A 21,978-nucleotide genomic window follows, 5' to 3' on the forward strand; every position below is an offset into this window, starting at 1 on the left:
AAGGGAACCTTCTAACTCAATACAAGAATATACATTTTAAATATTAAAATAAGTAAAAACAAAAAAAAAAAGATCTTGGGGTTTTAGGAGTCAATATCGGAATCATTCGGATGTAAATATTAATCAAAAAAAAAAAAAAAAAAAAAGCCTTTTTATTTGGAAATATGGTATATTGTGGTAATAAACATGCACGGTATTGTTATCATGGACACTTCAAAATACTGTGAATAATTCTAGATACCTTATTCGAATTGTTTAGAATTTTTAAATACACATTAGCTTATTTTCCATTTATTTATTTCATTTTATTATTATTAAAATTTAAATCACTGCATGTTTGATGTGTGGAAATTCTCTGTTTTTCAAATTGGTCTGAACAAAAACAGCAGATGGGCTTCACTCAGTGACAGTAGGTGGTGCTTATGAAAGCCGAAATACAGCAGTGAAGAAAAAAAAACAACAACTTAGTGTTGAAACATTTTTCACTCAGATATTGCAGGTAATTTTCATAAACAATCACAAAGAAACCAGAAGTAAAACAGAAAAGCAGAAAACCTGAAACTTGCAAAATCTATTCCTATAATCTTTATTTTATTTATAACTTTGAAAAATGATTTTTATAGTGCAGTTACATGCTGTATACAGTGCAAATTTATTTTCCTGACACCCGCTTGTCATGGAGAAGAAAGGAAGTCAAACATTAATTAAATATTTTCAAACAGCAATTCAGATTTTTGTAATCACCACCAACAAACACTAAATGCTTAAATTAATAAATATTAATAAATAAATAAATAAATAATTTACACTTATATATTTTACCCTGGACTACAACATGCTAGCCCAGAAAAGATATCTAAAAATTGTTTGAAAATGTTCTCTTTCTTTATTATTTCTTTGTGTTCTTCTGCACTTTCATTAGTATGAAACATTTGCTTACTTCATACATTTTTGTGTATTGTTTTATTGTATGTTCAAAGTTCTTGTTATTATTAGAAAAAAAGAGGAAAACTTATCTTCTTATAACTTTATCTTTTCAACCTCTTTTCATAATGTAACCCTGTACCATGAAAATACTGTATACCAAAATAAATGTTTCAGCAAATACTGTGATATGAAATTTGCTACCATTACGTGCCCATTTTATATCCTAATTATTTCTCCAAGACTGAAAACATTTTCTTAAAGGAAGATCTAAAGCTTCTTCTGAAAAAAAGACCCCAGCATACTCTGGAGTTTCAGAAGAGATCTCAACAATGTCTCAGACTATGCTCAACACAAAAACACTGACAGTATGAAAGCAAAACGCAAGGCTGTGTTAAGTATTGTTATGTGTCCTGAACTAAGAAAGAGCTATTGCTTAACAACATTTTATTTCATTCATTAACTTCAGTGAATCTGTTCCACTCAGTATCTTAGATCTTTCTCACCATCTAGCTCTCAGACTATATACTTCAGTTTTTGTCCCTCACATCAAGGGGAATTCTCTTGTCCCTACTACAGTTTGTGTGTGTGTGTGAATGAGAGAGAGAGAGAGAGAGAGAGAGAGACAAAAAGGACAGCTTGTGAGGGGGTTACATTGTCTGCAGCGACGTCTCGGAAATCTACTCAAGGGTAGAACAGGATTTGGAGCACAATGGTTGTGGGTGTAAAGAAAGAGGGCATGTCTTACAAAGACGAGGTGTCTTAATGTGTGAAGCTTCAGCCCTGGCGTGGATGAGCTTCAGTCGGCTTGTCTGCGCTGTCTGGATTGCTGAGAGGTTTTTCCCTATCTCTGGCTGTTTTCATGGAGAGGATGTTCATTGTGGATAATGCTGTGATCAAGGGAAGAGGACACTCAAATGCTCTGGAGATAATAGGCATTAGGCATTTAAACAGAATGGCACTTCCTATCAGCTCTTGTTATGGATGACTTGAGAAGCCATTTTGAAAGTTACCCTAAAAAAACCCTCAAAATTATAAACAAATTCTGAATAATTCATTCTCAATAACTGAAAGCTCTGCTTCCAAAGACTTTTATACATCACAGATCCACTAACAGCCATGTGACGGACAACATGTTTCATATGTGTGCGCTCTTTGTGCAGGCCTTTTTTTAAAAATGATATTTTAAAATATGATTTTATGCATTATATATTTGTCCAAGACAAATATTGCTTAAGTGTCTACTGTATGCTCTCCAGGGCTGCATTTATTTGGTCAAAAACAGTAATATTTACTGCAATTGCGTATTATCTTTTAATCTTTCCTATTTTATGATATTTTAAAATGTAATTAATTCCTGTGATATTCATTAATGAATAGAAAGTTAGAAAGAAAAGTCACTTTCGATCAATAAACATATGTACATTTATATAGCGTATTGTGTGTGTGTATATATATATATATATATTAGTGGTGGGCATAGATTAATTTTTTTAATCTAGATTAATCTCACTGTAATCTTGGAATTAATCTAGATTAATCTAGATTAAAATGGCTCATTTGAATTCTGCCAAGTAGATCAGAATAAGTTTACTACTAGTAGTAAACAACTAGCAGTCATCGAGAATTTAATATTGATAATAACATCGAAGACATTGTATGATTATTCCTTAAAGATAAGGTTTTAATAGTTCTAGTAGTAGTAGCCTATTACGTTCTGCCCAATATCTTCAAGTGAAACCGAACTTTTATTTTGACGGGTTGCCGTGAGGATAGTTTTTCTCAAATGAAACGCTCGAATGCTCATGAAGTATTTATGTCCTTAGTGAGACGACAGACGTTAATATCGCCGCAAGCGTCACGCGGTCTTCTGTATGAGTAGTGAACAAACCCGTGCGTCTGCGCCATACATTAACACAGAGACACACAGAAGTCATATTTAAATAGACGTTTTGCGGCTTAATATTTACAAATAGGAGTGGGAGTGTGCTCACTTGTGTGTGCGCTTACGTTTGTGTGTGTGTGTGTGTGTGTGCGAACCGGGGCGGAACTCCGCTGTGCGCGCGATACAGAGAGCGCTGTAACGTAGAGATAGAAATGACTTGCCGATTTCCATTGGGAAGCTTCTTAAAATAAATTTTCCTGAAGCAAACCCGCGGCTTCATAGCTGCATCCATGTTAGCATGCATACACACAGGTTCAAGACTCGTTCTCGCCCCTACAGTGCTATTCGGCCAGGTATACATCCGCTAAAATATCAAGGTGAAAGTCATCATAGCTTGCTTAGTATAGACCCAGCTCCCAACCCAACTTTGAGAATAGATTAACGGCGATATTTTTTATCGCCCGATAAGAGTCTCACGTTAACGCAGCACGTTAACGCCGATAACGCCACCACTAATATATATATATATATATATATATATATATATATATATATATATATATATATATATGTCATTTCATGAGACATTAATATGGTTTAATTTTGGCTAATTACTTCTCTTGACTATTTGGTAACTGAATTTTATGTAAACAAAACAGAAAAAATAGCTACATGAGTATGTGCTGGATGTGATGAAGATCTTGTGGATTAAACATATGAGCATTCAGGCATGTTCCCAGGGGCAGCACTTTCAGGCAAGCACCATGCAGGGCCGTATAAATATTTTCAAATAGTGGCGCATGATCATGAGTCAGCTAAAATCGAACTTTAAATCTCCTCAGCTCCCACAGTATTATAAGGGAGCAGAGTGTCCAGCAGCTGCATACCTACCAATCTCAGCTGATGCAGGTCAGGTGTCATTCTTCTACTGTATAATGAATACTGTTCAGATGTACATCTCACTCATTTATTTGTTATGCAGGACCTAAAACTAACATTTTGCCACACCTGCCATTGGCTGGTGAAATTTACCGACTATAAGTATTTTTTTTTTTACTGACCATGAAATTGTATGTGCATTATCTTCCACCACTGGAAAAAAAAGGTAATTGCGCCTTTTTATTTCACCATTCAGACTTTTTTTTTCTCTCGCAATTGCGAGTTCACATTGCGAAATTCTGACTTTTTCTTCTCAGAATTATGAGATATAAACCCGCAATTGCAAGATAAAAAAAAAAAAACTTGCAATTCTGAGAAAATATCTGTCTTTTTTTTGTCTTTAGAACTAAACTTTATATGCAACTTCTATTTTGGAGGAAAACCGCAGGGACACTTCTCTTTTGAAATGCTTCTCTTCTGTTGATAACACATTTATAAAACATTCTCATTATAAACTTGGAAAGATGTTTTTGGCACGTTGCGTTTTCAAATGCACGTTATAAGCAAGTCAAACTCACAGCGCTCGCAATGGAGTTTATGAGGAACAGCATTTACTGTGAACTATGAAAAGATCACAGCTCTTCACTCTGAAACAGGCCACACATCAGATTACAGATTTATATAATTACAACAGTCTTTCCAATTTGATAATCGCACTAAACCATGCTGTGTTCTCAGGCACAGTTAGCTACCAGCTAAAGCTACCAGCCAACTGGCAACTAACACTGTTTCATTGTCACAAATCAAGGCGAAAACAACAGGTAAGTGAACAACAGGCAGGTTTATTGAATAATCTGAAGATGGGAGATCGAGAGGAGTAATGGCAGGTGAGTATTGCACACTGAAACAAGTTCTTGAGAGCTTAGCTGAATGCTGACAGTCTGTATCTTTGCAGGTTTGCTCTTGCTGAGGTGTCCAGGAACATGAGGGATCAACGTGGGAGTATCACTGGAGAAACATCTGGAGATCTGAAGGTAAGTACATACAGGTTAGTAATGCACGGGAGTCAGGCACAGTTCAGAGTAGTGAACGGTAGACCGGACAGTGAAAGATTTGGAGGTGACTTGATTGGAGAACGGCAGGTGCAGGTGATCAGAACACAGGTGAGTGAGATCTGGTGTAAGTGGTGGCTGATGACTGTGGAGATGGTGGAGGCTGTGAGTGCGTGACTTCTGACATTACCCCCTCCTCCAGGGGCGGCTCCTGATGCCCTCAAGCGGCAACGGGGGCGGCCATGGCCTCTGGGTGCGGGACGATTCGGATGAGTGCGGTGGAAGTCATCAAGTAGCATCGGATCTAAGATATCGTCCCGGACCACCCAGGAACGTTCCTCTGGTCCATATCCTTCCCAGTTGCCCAGGTACTCAAGCCAGCCACTCAAGCCAGTCACCCCGCTGCCGCGAGTCCAAGATGTCTTTGACCTGGTAGACCAATGGTTGGTCTAGGATCTCTGGAGTTGGAGGCTTGTCCTGTTCCGTGGGTCCTGGTGTGGAAGAAGAGAAGGGTTTAAGGAGGGACACATGAAAGGTGGGGGGAATTCTGTACCTGGGAGGAAGGTGGAGTTGATAAGTGACTTAATTTATCTGCCTCTGTATCCTAAACGGACCGATGTAGCGGGGACTCAGCTTCTTGCAGGGCAGATGGAGGCGTAGATCCCTTTGTCCAGGATAGTAAGTTAGAGCGGAGGAGCGCCGGGCATCTGCGAATCTCTTCTGCCTCAGCACTGCACGTTGGAGCTGGACGTGAGCTGAGTTCCACACTCTCTCAGAGCCAATAATCCACAGCTGGAACCTTTGAAGGTTGGAAGAGTGGGGGCTGGTAGTCGAGCATGCACTGAAAGGGCCCATGTGAGGAAGCGGCTCCAGCTGTGTTGGTCCCTCTGGCAGTATGCCCGGAGGTAGCGTCCGAGTTCTTGGATCTTGCGCTCAGTCTGGCCATTCGTCTGGGGATGGTAGCCGGAGGACAAGCTCACCGTGACCCTTAACAATCTGAAGAAAGCTTTCCACACTCGGGAAATGAATTGTGGGCCTCGGTCTGAAACTATATCCTCGGGGATTCCGTATTTCCGAAAGAAATGTGAATAAAATTTCTGTGGTTTCCAGGGCGGTTGGCAATCCCTAGAGTGGAACCAGCTTGCAGTTTTTTTTAGAAGCAATCGACTGCTACAAACACACAGGTGTTACCTTCAGAATTGGGTAGGTAAGTTACAAAGTCAATCCCAAAGTGTGACCACGGACGGTGAGGAATGGGTAGGGGCACGAGCTTGCCTACGGGGAGATGACGAGGAGTCTTGGACTGGGCACAGACTGAGCATCTACGGACGCACCTGATGACATCACGGGACATACTGGGCCACCAGTAATGGGCTTGGAGGAGCGAGAGGGTACGTTGGCTGCCTGGAGGTCCAGAGCCCAGTACTTGATGTACTGAGCCCAGAAGTAGAGGTCTTCATGGGTCCACTTACATCTGAAATCAGCCTCGGGTCTTAGGAAATTAAAATAAATATGCTTTTCCCAAATGGACCCGATTAGACCCAAATTCTTTTAAACTTTCCCGGATGCGTAGCCTACTTGTGCGGTTTCATGTTAAGTTCATTTTTGAGATGCGCATAAAAAAGGAACATACGTCTGTAACCTCAGAAATCCATCTTATAGATATGAGATCCATCAGTAAATCCACTCACTTCATTATGCTGAGTCAATGCAAGGCTTTTCTTTTTTGTGTGCAGAAGCCCTTCACCGGAGATGAGGTACGTAAATAACGCTGCAGACAAAACTATTAAATCCATGATTTATTAACCTATCGATTTAATTTTTATGAAACTATCATGTTCATATTTAAAATCCACTGGTTAAAATTGAAAGCCAAACTCAGAAATAACATCCATCAGGCAGGCAAAGATATAAAGTAATAGGCTAATAAATAAATAATAAGTAAATAAAATGAATGAAAGTAATGGAGCAGTGGCCAAATCAGTCAGCAGGACACCAGTATTTTTCCGGACCGATGCGGGACTGCAGGCTGTGCACACGTCAATGCCATTTACGTTCGGGTCCAGTCGGGTTAGAAAATAAATGCTGTCGGGTCGGACTCGGGTCTAATTTCTGCTCCTAACGGATTTTAGGAACAGAGACTTTAGGACTGCCGTTGAGAGATGGGAACAAACGTTTTCCCTTCTGGGCCTCCCAGTGGAGCGGGTTCAGTCAGACTGGCGGCTCGGATCTCCTTGCCGATGTTCCACTGAATGGGGCTCACAATTAGGGCTGGAGGGAGAATTGGCTCAGGGTCGGATGGTGCATCGGGTGAGTGCAAGCAGGAAAGAGCGTCTGCCTTGCCATTCCGATTCCCTGGACGGTAGGTTATGATAAAGTGGAATCATGAAAAGAACAACGCCCAGCGGGCCTGGCGAGGGTTGAGTTGTTTGGCGTCTCGAAGATATTGGAGATTCTTATGGTCAGTAATTACCACGAATGGATGATTGACTCCCTCCAGCCTATGCCGCCACTCTTACAGGGCAAGCTTGATGGCAAGTAGCTCTCGGTTCCCAATATCATAGTCCCCATTGCTCCACTGGGGACAGTTTAGTAGTAGTATGAGCAAGGCTGGAAGTGTGGAGGCTCAACGTACTGTTGGGAAAGCACGGCCCCCACTCCAGTGGTAGAGGCATCCACTTCTACCACAAACAGCACATGAGGATCGGGATGGCGAAGGATGGGGGCCGTGCAAAAGGCAGTCTTCAGATTTTCGAAGGCTTCGTGGGCATTGGAGTTCCAGGACAGGCACTTGGGCTTTCCTTGGAGCAATGACGTCAGAGGGGCAGTGTGCAGGCTGAAATCGACGATAGAAGTTTGCGAAGCTGAGAAATCTCTGCAACTCCTTCACAGTCTGGGGACGAGGCCACTCCTTGATGACAGTTACCTTTCCCTGGTCCATCTGGATACCATCCTGGCCAAAGATGTACCCGAGAAACTGCACGGTGGGGCGATGGAATTCGCAGCTTCTCCAGCTTGAGGTACAGCTTGTTGACGGAGCCTCTGAAGGACCTGCTTCACGTGGCAGCAGTGGTCGGCCAGGTTCTGGGAGTAAATGAGTATATCGATGTAAACTATCACAAACTGGTGGAGGAACTCCTGGAACACCTCGTCCATAAATCCTTGGAAGACGGACTGGGCGTTGGAAAGACCGAACGGCATAATGAGATACTCATAGTGGCCGGTAGGGGTGATCTTCCGTCTTCCATTCGTCGCCTTCCCGGATACGAACGAGGTTGTAGGCGCTCTGCAGGTCCAGCTTGGAGAAGATGTGTTCCCCACGGAGTTCCTCTAGCGCCGCCGGGACCAGGGGAAGGGGATACGGGAGTTTCACCGTCTGGGAGTTCAGGGCTCTATAGTCGATGCATGGCCGCAAGCCCCTGTCCTTTTTGCCCACGAAGAAGAAACTTGATGCAGCAGGAGAGGTGGAAGGATGAATGAAACCTTGGTTAAGAACCTCCTGGATGTACTCCTCCATAGTCTGCGCTATGGGATGGACAGTGGATAGACTCGACCCTTAGGGAGTTTTGCTCCAGTCCCATGGCCGGTGAGGTGGTAGATGAGTGGCCGCTTGTTTACTGAAGATATCCTGGAACGCCGCATAATCAGGTGGGATCGAGGGTGTCTCCAGAGGTTCAGGACTTTCAATGCGAGTGGAGGCGATCTGGGCTGTGAAGGACTGGCCGAGCAGTCAGGGCAGAGCAGACAGGCAGTGATGGTAGCAGAACTCACTCCAGCGAGTAACCTCACACGAGTCCCACCTGATTTCTGGAGAGCGGAGGACGAGCCAGGGGCGTCCCAGGATGATATCCACCGTGGGTCCCTCCAGTACCAGAAAGACATACAGGTTAGTAATGCACGGGAGTAAGGCACAGTTCAGAGTAGTGAACGGCAGACCGGACAGTGTAAGACTGAGTGCAGCGTGATCTTGAAGGTGACTTAACTGGAGATCGGCAGGTGCAGGTGATCAGAACACAGGTGAGTGAGATCTGGTGTAAGTGGTGGCTGATGATTGTGGAGATGGTGGAGGCTGTCACTGTGTGACTTCTCTGACATTCATATACTGACCAACGCTGATTTTACTCACATTTGCCAGTTGAACAGTGTTAATTTTAAACCCTTGCATGCTTTAAAGTATGGAAATATGCACATTTGTACTGACTGGCAGCTAATTTGGCAATCCATTTCATTTTGTATGTGCATGTTATCCAGTATAAATATATTCCAGCTCTACTAAAAAAAAAAAAAAAAAAAAACACTTATCAAACCTTTTCAACCCAAATATGATGCAAGAACCCCCTCCTCCTAAAATAATAAAAAAAACAGCTATGTATAAAAACATGAAAAAAGCATCATGCTAGTTTCAAAACACAATAACTACCAAAGCAATTACAGACTTAAAAATCCGCACTGAGCAAGATAAAAACTGATTTCTGTATCCATAAAATATTTGCATACTAATCTTTTAGCACACATGCTGCAAGTCTGAGTGAGAAGAGATCAGGCTGGATGATCCGTCTGACTCATGAGGGGGAGAGCGGGGGTAGCCGTGCTACCAAAAGTCCTTTCCTGTGTGGCACCTCGGTTAGCACACAGTCGCAACAGAGGCTTTTGGTTGAGAGGAAAGTGGTTGTTATAGCAATAACAGAAGGTTGGAAGGGTAAGCGAGGCGAGTGAATGGTGAGCGTGGATGGAAGACGGAGAGGAGGATTGTTACATAAGACACAAACAGAGAGTCAGCAAGCGATATCATAGAAACCAAAGCAGCCCACATGACAACAAGGGCAAGCAACGTATGCTAACAATGACAAGATCACAGCCTCCCCATACGCCTTACACTTCCACACAAATAAATACACGACCGCAAACAGCCATTTAAAGTGTCCTCTCGTTTATACGCAGAGAAACATGCGGACGAAATAGCCTCCAAAAGTCTTCAGATAAAATCAATTCAACTTTAAAAGAGACCAAATATACTGGAAGAATGAAAACTGGATGGATGGATAGATAGAATAAAAACTAAATGCCAAACATGAAATTCTAAAAATTAAAAGATAAAATAATTGTAAAACAATAAAATAAATGTGGTTGTGTAGTTTCTATAAAGTGCACAAGATGTCATTATGCTTCAATTACCATAACTATGGTTGAGAAAATACATTAATTAAATTAATTAACATAGATTTTTATATTAAACAGACATTATTCACTAAATGTAATGGTTTCTGGTATGTCAAATTATATTCATTCAAATATTTTTTTTTATAAATTAACATGGATGTACGGTAATTATATTTATATCTGTTAAAACAAGTATTCTACGTAAAATGTATTTATTAATCACAATTATTGTTTACATAATATTATAACAATTATTAAATAATACCAATTATTATTTAAATAAATTATGAACATGATCCGCTAATGTTTGACAACCAGACAGTGTCAAAACTTTTAATGATGAACAATATATACATTATTTTTATCATTTTTGTGTGTGTGTGAAAACTTTTTCTTTCTTTAAAAATAAATGCCACTTAGTATGATATTTTGTTATGTAATATAATAAAAGTTATGGTAACACTTTAGAATAGAGAACACTTATTCACTATTAACTATGACTTTTCCCTCAATACATTCCTAATTTGCTGGAATAATAATAATAATTAATAGTTAGTAAGATAGTTGTTAAGTTTAGGTATTGGGTGGGATTAGGGATGTAGAATAAGGTCATGTAGAATAAGGCATTAATATGTGATTAATTAGTACTAATAAATGGCTAATATTCTAGTGCTATGCATGCTAATAAGCAACTATTTAAGAAACCCTAAAATAAAGTGTTACCAAAGTTATATATTTAAATTGCGTCTCTACTGTATTAATTTCTAACCTATATATAGCCAATGAAGCTGTGATGGACAGACTTGCTGGTGAAGGCCTGTGCACGCTTGACCTCGGTGCGTGTGAGTGAGTAGGTGTGCATATGGAAGGAGTGGCGGGTTCCTGACCTCCATTCAGCAGCAGCTCCAGATGGCCTCACATGTTAAAGACCTATTGTCAGCTTTGCTCGCACTATCCAATAGGGACGCAGCATAAATAGACACATCTGAGCACAACAATCCAGCGCTAGCCTCACTATACACAACAAACTCCAAGTTTGAGCTCTGAATTAAAGATTGAGTTTATACTTATTAATTTATTTAATTCTATTTGTGATACATTGTGATTCATGTATAAAAAAAAAAAAAAAAAAGGTTAAAAGGTTAAAAGGTTCGTTCACTCTTTAGTTTGGGGTCCAATTTTCACTATTAACTAACTATTCACTATGACCTCCTAATTTGCTACTTATTATTAGTTAGTGATGTAGTTGTTAAGTTTAGGATTAAGGGATCTAAATATGGTCATGCAGAATAAGGCATTAATATGTGCTTTATAAGTAACAATAAACAGCCAATATACTTATTTATACAATATTATCTCCTTTGTTGTTCGCTATTTTTATTGAGCCATTGGCTGCGGCGGTTCGCCAAAATGTAAATGTACAAGGCATATCTATTGGAAATATGGAACATAAAATAAATTTGTATGCAGATGATATATTGTTGTATATTCAAGATCCATTTAACTCCTTAACAGAACTTTTTTAGACTATATCTTCTTCTTCACCGATTTCTGATTACACTATAAATTGGACAAAATCAACAATTCTTCCAGTTACAGTAAATTTGTGGAATCCTGCACCCCAACCTTTATTCTCATTGACTGTTACAGATATTATTAAATATTTGGGTGTAATTATTTCTTCAAATCTTTAAGAAATTGCTCAGTTAAATTATTCTTCGGTATTAACAAAAATTTGTAATGATTTAAAATGTTGGAATACTTTGCCTCTTTCTTTAATAGGGCTAATAGCAACTGTCAAAATGAAAATCTTCCCTACGATTATTTATTTATTTTCAGTGATCCCATTTGAGCCTTCTTCTAAATGGTTCCAATCATTAAACTCAATTATATCTGTTTTTTTATTGGAAAAATAAGAAAGTCAGAATTAATTTGTCCATTTTACAAAAAAAAAAAAAAAGAAAAAGAAAAAAGAAATCACAGGGGGGCTTAGATGCTCCAATTTTTAATGTATTATTTGGCAATTCAGTTACAATTTCTTAATAAGTGGATGCATAATTATTCAGATAATGAGGCCTGGATGGATTTAGAACAATATGATACTAAGCATATTAAATTAAGTGATCTACCTTTTATTGGAACATCGATTAAAAAACATAATTGTTTCAAAAATAAATTAATTTCTTCAACTCTTAAAAATTGGTGGAAAATGAAAAATATTACTAATTCTTCAATGGACCCATGTGCATACTCTCCAATCTGGTATAATCCTGATTTTTATTTTAACAAGAAACCTCTTTTTTTCAGTAAATGGAATCAACTTGGCATATCTCATCTTTATCATTTATTTTGTGATAACAAGTTCATTTCCTTCAAAGATTTAACAGCTAATTGTGCTATTTCTAAAGGAGAATTTATTCAATATTTACATATAAAGGAAGTAATCAGAAGCCAGGTAAATACTAAGGATAATACACTTCAACCTTCTGCATTTGTTACTCAGTTCAGAACACTTGCAACATAAAAAATAATGTTATCTAAATTATCTAAATTATTATTAAGTAGGGATGCACCGATACCGATACTGGTATCGGGTATCGGGCCCGATACTGAGCTCCTGTACTCCTACTCGTTAAAATGCCCCGATAGCAAGCGCCAATACCTCACAGCATGTGATAAGTGCCATATTCAGACAAAGAAACAGGACAACATGCAGCAGAATGGAGTTATTAGAGATTAAGGATGTCTACGAAGCAGATGTATGCAATGAATAATGTTAAACATTCAGTATTAATGCCTTTATAGCTGATGTGCGCGAACTGAAAAGCAAAGCGCTGAGTGGATTGAGCATCGCCGGCGCAGATGCGCGAGCTTGTCGAGTGAATATACTTTTCTCACAGACATCACTGGAACGTTTGTAGTTCGGTCGGATATGTCAAAAACAAGTAAGCAAAACAATGCACAAGTTACTTAACGGTAGGGAGGGAGGGGGAGAGAGAGAGAGATAGAGCGCGCGCGCACTTCTGTGATCTTTATTGATGTTCGCTCACATAGCATGCATCACTTGGATTAAAACTGAATCGTAAATATAAGACAATTTATAGGGGCATTCACTATAAAATAAATAATTTATTTTCAACCTTAAGCATACACGACTTTCTGGCGAAAGTGAAACTAGCAGCCTGTGTGAAATGCGCTAGGCTGTACTGTCCCTCTCATTCTGCACCAGTACAAATACTGCGCGCGTTGTGCATGTTTTGCTTGCTTCATGAGTGTTTCTGCATTAGAAAGAAAAGCAAAGAAAAACTTCTATTTCTGAAAATATCACAGTTAGGAGATTTATAACGAGTGGTTCCCTGCATTATTACAGCAAAACGCGTGATTTTAGCAGCTCTAATGCAATTGAATTAAAGATGATGTACCATAGAGCAAAAAAAAAAAAAAAAAAGAACAGTGAAAGTAACAAAAACTTGTAAAATACATTTCAATGTGCATAATTAAGTGTGAAAATAATCGAAGGATATACAGTCAAACCAAAAATTATTCAGAGACCAAATATAATTTTTGATATTTTGTGGGTGCAGGACACTATAGTTAATTTATGTAAGTGAGGATAGCAAAATAAAGTAAACTGTGACCATATTATATCCAAAAATTCTTCATACAGTGGACTACCAATAAAATTGATACAAATTTGGAACCAAAAATTATTCAGACCGAGTCTGGGAAAAAAACTGAAGTTCAGGTTTGCATGAACCTGGTTGACAGCATGCCCAGGACACTACAGGCTGTCATTAAGGCTAAGGGTTGCCTGACAAAGTATTGATAGTTGTGTAAATATTGTCATACTAACAGCTGTCTGAATAATTTTGTTAAAGTTATCTGATATTATCGAGCTGAATTTGTTCTGACACAGTTTAACTCTGAGTTCTTGTCATATTTTACTACCATAAACTATAGCGAATAAACTGTGATAACGTGAGAAATGTTGAAGGTGTCTGAATAAATTTTGGTTTGACTGTATCTATTTGATAAATTAAGTTAAACAACTAACATTATACATACTCTTTTGGTTTCTGTACCCAATATTGAAAAAATTTACAAATGCAATGAAAATATCGGTATCGGTACTTGGTATCGAAAAGTACCAAAAATAAAAGTATTGGTATCGGGCGAGTACTGGAAAAAGTGGTATCGGTGCATCCCTATTATTAAGTATAGATAATTTGATGCATCTACCTATTGGAAAATGGGACTTGGATGTCTTTTTCCCATGATTTCAATACATGGACACATATTTGTAAAAATATTTTTTCTTTGATTGATAATTTACAACTTATTCAATAAAAAGATTCTGCATAGAGTACATATTACACAACACAGGAAGTATAAAATGGGTTTTACCAATTCACCCATATGTGTTCAATGTAATCTTGGTAATCTAGACACTTACCTCCACTCCTTATGGTACTGCACTCCTGTTCAGAATTTTTGGTTGGGGGTTATAGAGAAATTGCAGATGTTACTTGATTTAGAAATACCAGTTTCTCCATCGCTTTGTTTGTTAGGATTAGGTTTGGAGATAGAGGTTGCATCACATTATGTACAATTGGCTTACATTGCCCTGAATCTGGCTAAGAAAGCTATTCTCCAACATTGGAAAATGAAGCAATCATTAAATATTAACCATTGGTTAAATTTATTACTACAGTACATGGTTATGGAACGGATGGCTGCTGTAGCTAGGAAGAGTATTAGCTCTTATTTGGAATTGTGGTCACCTTTCATACATTTTTTTTGGAGTGATCATGGTATGTGTGTCATGACGACACTGGGTAGTTAGAAACATCTGTTGAAGGCAGGATTTTATATCCTATAATCTATGTAATTTCTGATCTATTAATTATGTGAATTGTGAAATTGGCATCATGTGTTTTATGTGTCTGTATGTATATATATATATATATATATTTTTTTTTTTTTATTGTGCAGTGATGTTAAATGTATCTGAATAATAAAAAATAATAAAACCCAGCCAATATACTAGCAATATGCATGCTAATAAGCTACTAGTTAACAATGAGAATTGGACCTGAATTGTTTTCTGAAATTAATATATATATATTTTTTATAGTTTATAGTTTTATTTATTAATTTTTTACCCATTTATTGATTTCATTTTTTTTGTGATATATTGTAATTATGTAAGAAAGAAAACTAATAAAAATTCAATTGAAATTAAAGTTCGACTTTTATTTTATTTTTGTAATTGATTTATTTATATATTAATATTAATATATTTACGTGAGAAAGAAAAAAGTTAAAAGTTTGAGCTCTGGAATAAAGATTGAGTTTTGTTTTGTTTGTTTGTTTATTTATTTGTCTTTCTGTTTTAGCTCTTAAATATTTAGTTTGTCTGTCTGTCCGTCTGTCTATCTATCTATGATTTTGTGATATATTGTAATATATAAAAAGGTTAAAAATTGAGCTCTGAAACAATAAATAAAGACTTTTTACTTTTGTAATTTATGCAAGTAAGAAAAAGGTTAAAAAGTTTGAGGTCTGAATTTAAAACTCTTTATTATTATTATTTTATTTATTTTTTATTTTTGGTTCTGTTTAAATCACAGTTACTGTTAATTAAACCATAAAACCAACAACATATTTTCAATAAAATGTAAAAAAAAAAAAGAAAAGAAAAAAAGGATGTGAGATGTTTCCTTGCATTGTAACTTGTAAGATTTGATTTGAAAATGTAATATTCCTTTTATGAACTTAGGGTACAAATTATACATACAAAAATGTGAGTTCTTGTTAACCAGGTCATAATCTACAAGATGAGTTCATCTGCAGACTTACTAATCGGCTTAATTGAGAATGTGAGATGTGTGGAGCATATCTATTTACACCAACATACATGTTAAATTATTTACTTTAAATAAAAAAAAAAAATAAATAAAAAAAAAAAAATATATATATATATATATATATATATATGATAACGCTAAAACACAGTGAAACCTTCTGGAAATGTAACCAGACATGATTGATACTAGTATATCTGTAAATGAAGAAGTAAATCTGCATTTGTTGAACAAGTTGTCAAATGAATCATTCAGAAACCTCTGACAGGGTCTAAATGTGATGCAATGCACCAAGAGCTCACTGCGATCCACTGCGCCTGATAAATCCTAATTAAGACACACCCGAGCAATTACAGAGAGAGTGATGGATGTCGACATGTTGACGAGCATTTCATTTTCACAGCTCGGGAAAAACCTCGCAAACACATCATGACCTCACACATCTGCATATCCGCTAAATATGGAATTAAAATCACATTAGACAAAAAAGGAAGAAAAACAGACTTCGCCGCGCTCCTGTGCGGCGCCCACCGTCTCTCGAAAAGATACAGGTGGCTTGTAAGGTTAGCGGCACACGTCTGAAAATGAACTACTTCGCTGGATTTTTTTCCAACGAAAAAACAACAAGCCCTGCATATGTCGGTAAATCTGTCGGGCTGGGCGTTCGTGGAGAAGTGAGCGGACCAGTGGCGGCGAACGGTGTCTCGGGTAGCTGAGAGAAAGGGCAGCAACACTCATCATTAACGGGGATGAGATGCACTCGGGTACCTGCGCCCCATCTGCACCCCCAGCCGTCACAGATGTTCCCCCGGCGAGGTGTGAAGCTCAGAGACATGGGAAAGAGAGAGAAAGTGTGGCAAAAAAAAAAAAAGAACAGTTGTCTAAGTGTACAATAGAGGAGTAATTCTAAATAACAGTTGTTGTTGTTTTTTTCCATCTGAAACGGTCCTTAGAGAGTAAATACAGTCATGAGTGAGAACTACCCGAGGAGACATGTCTGTCAAACTGAACTGGATTGTGGGAAATTATATGGTACACCCAGTCTCCCTGGACACAATAACATCAAATGGAGCGGAAAAAGTAAATTGACCCTGTTTACTTCCTTAATACAAGTTCTCTGTCTTATTGTGAATGACCTAATGGTGCATGTGTTATTCCACTGAAAAAATTCAGTCTTTATAATCTTTCATCAAAATATTAACCAATAGCCATCTAATCATTGCTTTAACCTTTAATTTCAGGGAATACATTCACATTACAAAGAAAAACTGATAGCACGCAGACACACACACACACACACACACACACACACACACACACGTTGGGTTTCCATGTTTTACGGGCACATTCGCATAATGGTTTTTATACTGTACTATTGTCCTACACCTAAACTTACCCCTGACAGGAAACTTTCTGCATTTTTAGATATTCAAAAAATATTCTGTATGATTTATAAGTTTGTTTCCTCATGGGGACCAAAAAAATGTCCCCACGAGGACAAGGATTTTCGATATCGCCAAATATTTTTTAAATAGATTTTACCAGGACCACACACACCCACCCACCCACCCCCCAACATTTGTTAGAGCATTAATGCTATGACGCTCACTTTTATATTCATAGTCCAATCAAAAATACAAAAAATACAATTTATACATATCTACAGTTTAAAATTTTGGGATCTTTTTTTTACAGTTTTTGAAAGAAACTGACACTTTTATTCATCAAAGGTGCATTAAATTGATCAAAACGACAGAAAGACATGTATAATGTAATAATAATAATAAAAAAAGTGTCTTCAGAATTTGTTCATCAAAGAATCCTTGGAAAAAAAAGCACATTAAGTAGCACAGTCATTTTCAACTAATAATCATCATAATAATAATAAATCTTTCTTGAGCAGCAAATTTTAAAAACAAATCCTCAATTAGTTGTCTAATCTTCTATTATTTATTAGAAAAGCAATTGAAGCAATTTGAAAATTGTGACCCTGGACCACAAAACCAGTCTTAAGTGTCAATTTTTCGAAATTTGAAAGCTGATAATAGAAAATAAGCTGATAATTGAAAATAAGCTTTCCATTGATGTATGGTTTGTTAGGATCGGACAATATTTGGCCGAGTTACAACTATTTGAACATCTGGAATCTGAGGGAGCAAACAAATCTAAATATTGAGAAAATCACCTTTAAAGTTGTCCAAATGAAGTTCTTAGCAATGCATATTACTAATCAAAAATGTAGTTTTGATATATTTAGGTAAGAAATTTACAAAATATCTTCATGGAACATGATCTTTACTTAATATCCTAATGATTTTTGGCATAAAAGAAAAATTGATAATTTTGACCCATACCATGCATTTTTGGCTATTGCTACAAATATACCCCAGCGACTTAAGACTGGTTTTGTGGTCCAGGGTCACAATTATTAATAATTAAAAATGATAAACATCTGAAAACTTTGTCTGCCAAATCAAAGTCATGGTGGGCCCAAAAAGTCATGTTGTGCAACCAACATGCTGGAAAAACAGGAGAGACCCCTGAAGACTCTCATTTCTGTGTTGAGATCAAAATGTCTCATAAAATATCACATAAACTCACCTTTGTATTACAGAGTTTAATTCAGTTTGTAAAATGTAATGTGGTGCAACTTTCCAAAAATATAAATATTCATGAATTATAATCAAAGATACGAGTGTTAATAATGGTATACAGATTTTTACATCACCTAAAAATATGTCAGATTACATAAGTAAAATGGCTTGGGAATGCCATCCCATATTGACTTCAAAATCTAAAAACAGAAAGTCTCACGCAATGGGACGCACACGTCTCTCAAGACAGTAATACACCGCCGGCTCCTGAGACCTTACACTGTTTTCTGTTAAACAATTATAAAACAGTTTCTGCTCTGCCTTGGCATAACAAACTCCTACAGATTTGCTGTCTTAGTGACCCTAAAGAGGCCGGGAGTCACTTACAGAGCTTAACAGCTTCTTCAGCTAAGCACGGATGTGCACATGAACACACGGGGAGAGGAGAAAACACTCGCGCTTGACATGCTGACTTCCAGAAAAGCGCAGTCCTCTGAGGGAAAGAAATATAATCCAATCAGCAGTCAAAGGACATGCAGTACAGGCAGAGCCGAGCGTCCCAACAGGCACTCGAAAGACAAACACTCACAGCTGCTCCGAGAGCATTACAATAGTTTCTCTGTCTGTACAAGTGTGTTCTCTCCTGAGAATCATGCTGCTTTAAAGTGGCTGGATGCTGAGGTATTTCCCTCCAGTGTATCGTACCTCATCACACACCATGTACTTCCAGTCTCAAATGTGATGTAACAGGGTTAGGCTCCATCAACAGCATTTGTCAAACACAACTGACTACCACAGAAAACATTTTTTTGTTCTTCAATCAATCAAATCAAAATCAAATCAATCAATCAATAATACAAAAAAGCTAAAGCAGGTTTAAAGGCCAAAATGTTAAATTCATACTTTTGACTACTTTTTAATGCATACTGTATCTGGTCTCTGATTAGAAATAACAGAAATTGCTTTATGGTGTACTAGTCAATACTTACAATATTAACTTGTCTTAAAGGGATAGTTCACCCAAAAATGAAAATTTTGTCATTATTTATTCACCCTCAAGTTGTTGCAAACTATATATGGGTTTCTTTCTTCTGCCAAAAAAAAAAATAAAACATTAAATGTTGGTAACCTAACAGTTGACAGTAGCCACGGACTTCAATAACTTCAATAGTGTGCAATAACTTAAATATCACTAAAGCTAAAAATGCTCAAATCAAACATGTTGCTATTTTGTACAGCATTAGAAAGTTTAGTATCGCTTAGCAAAAGCCCTAACTAAACAATGGTGCTGCTACATTTTTTGTTGTTTGGCGAATTTTCGCTAGTCATTTCAATAAGAAATCCATGCATTTGGGAATTTCAAATGAGGGCGAAATACTTCCCCAAACAGATTTTGCAACAGGTTCAAGTTGGTCACGCATTTGCTACATTGACAAACAGAAAATAAACACTGGACCTTTTTGGCCTCAAAATTTTGCTGAAATTTTACTAATGTAACTGCACAAAATAATTAAGCAAACTTACGTTTATGTTACATTTTTCCTCACCACAATTTTTCTTAAAAAATAGAAAAAAAATTCACATATAAGTTGAAATTTCAACTGGGAAAATTGATATTAAGACAAATGTTGTTGCATTAACTCATTTTGAACCCAGAGCGTTCCTTGAATATCTGTCTGTTAGCGATTAGCATGAATTGTCAAAACACTCTATTGTGACTGAGACTCACATTCACTCGTGTCTTGCTCTCTAAATGGAGAACAGTGAATGGGAGGGTGTGTGTGATTGAGACAGAGAGATGAGCGTATGCGGGTGTGTCAGGGTCAGTTTGGACTTTGTGAAGGGAAAAACGCTGACAATGTCATTTCAGTCAGGACCACACAGATACAATGGCCCCAAAAACAATTTGGACACTTTATTTTCACTATTATCGATTAGTAAGAAACAGCGTAGTATGTGCTTAGTATGTGCATAGTCCGAACTGTGTAAAGGTCACATTTACCATTGCATGGTGAATTTTCACAGGCCAAATCCAGTCATTTGAAAAGGAATCCATGCAATTGGGAATTTCACATGAAGGCGAAAGATTACCCCACAGATTTCGAAGTTCAAGTTGGTCACGTTAACCATCAGAAAACTGCTTGGTTTGAATGTGATTTCTGTGTGAAAATGTGTTGATGGCTTTGCATTATATAAAACATCAAAGCAAGTGACATCTGCAAATAAATAATACATGTATTTTATATGTATATTTCATTTAAAATTATCATCATATTATTATTTAAAGTCCTTCTTAAATTATTGCTTGTTTAGACATTCTTACTAGAAATTAAGACAAAATACTGATTAAGAACATGATTTTTTGGAATGGAAGAGAACTTGAAATCAATTTTCGTGTTTTTAAATAATAATTATAATGTTGCAAAACTCCTGTGCAAGATTACCATTAATAATTATTTGATTCGCCAACAGCTCTTGGGTGATGTGATACTGCAATCTGTGGGTGGACTATTAGGGTGAAAAGTAAATAAGGATTTTTCACCTAGCGGTTTATTTACATAAGCAAACTACTCTCTATCGCTAATGACTCTGCCTTTTGTTTCTGTCGGCAGAGCAAACAAAACATCCGCTTTCATGTGCAGAGAAAGAGAGAGCGAGAGAAAGAGATACTGAAATCAGACAGAGCAAGACATAGGAGCGTTGTGATCTGGAGGAAAAGTCCGTTTGAGGCAGAACAAGCTGTTCGGGGATTGTGTTTTGGTAGTATTCCATGAGCAGGAGGGAATTGAGAGACAGAACGGGTCAGGCGGGCTGAGTGCGGAGCTACAGGGGCATTTCAGCTCCTCATTCCCCTCTTCCATCACCATCTGCTCCAACAGAATTAATAACTTCATTACCAATTCAATCTGCATCGGCTTCCTTAAATGAAAAAAAAAGAAAATCAACAGGCGTCCACTGTGGAAATACAGTAGATACTTTGGAAGTTCTTTTCACTCTTACAATGGTTACATATGGTTAACAATGATATTCATAGTTCAGACATTAGTGTTGTATGCTAACAATCATTTAATTTTATATAAATTATATTGCATTATATATAATGCATCATCTTATATTACTAATTATACTTAACAATACATTATAAAATTGTAATGCAATTTAAATATTAAAAAACAAACAAAAAAAATAACCTAAGCTGTAAGCCACCAAAAAAAAAACTGATTAAACATTGGAGAAAACAAAAAATACTGATTAACATTATTGTGTGCCTGACATTTTGTCAGTCTGACTGTTTAGACAAGAAACAGCGAGTCTCCGCATGATTCAAGCTATCATTCATGTTCATTTTTTTAATGTAATATTTAGGGGTTAGGGTCAAGTATAGGCAACAATATTGGAGATGCTTGCTTTAACAAGCAAGTAGTTTTGCAGCCTGAGAGATGCGTCTTGTACTGAAAAGACCAAAACTGACAACTTGAGTGATAAAGTGGAAAGCTACAAGAAATATAATCATGATCTTGTACATGAAGTGACAATCCAAAGCCTTGCACTTATGAGTCAATCACGCCAGTCAAGGGCTCTTGAATTGCCATGAAAGTCCCAGACAACAGTTAACAGGA

At 37.3% G+C, this 21,978-nt stretch overlaps 1 protein-coding gene across 3 annotated transcripts in view; it reads right to left on the bottom strand.

The window, feature by feature from the left end:
* The window catches only part of LOC131545827 (phosphatidylethanolamine-binding protein 4), a 126,757-nt gene that overhangs the window by 46,258 nt on the left and 58,521 nt on the right, over window positions 1-21,978 (bottom strand). Inside the window, exon 5 of one of the 3 annotated variants that reach the window (XM_058784990.1) lies at window positions 4,529-4,716. The exons of 1 other annotated variant lie outside the window; for it this stretch is intronic. In XM_058784990.1, the coding sequence (XP_058640973.1) occupies window positions 4,531-4,716 (186 nt within the window). In that variant the 3' untranslated portion in view covers window positions 4,529-4,530. Of the gene's footprint in view, window positions 1-4,528; window positions 4,717-20,023; window positions 21,226-21,978 lie in introns of those variants that run through there. One more of the 3 variants, XM_058784988.1, reaches the window with a different exon arrangement.

The sequence above is a fragment of the Onychostoma macrolepis genome, chromosome 08 (genome assembly GCF_012432095.1).
Source record: "Onychostoma macrolepis isolate SWU-2019 chromosome 08, ASM1243209v1, whole genome shotgun sequence".
Taxonomy (NCBI): Eukaryota; Metazoa; Chordata; class Actinopteri; order Cypriniformes; family Cyprinidae; genus Onychostoma; species Onychostoma macrolepis.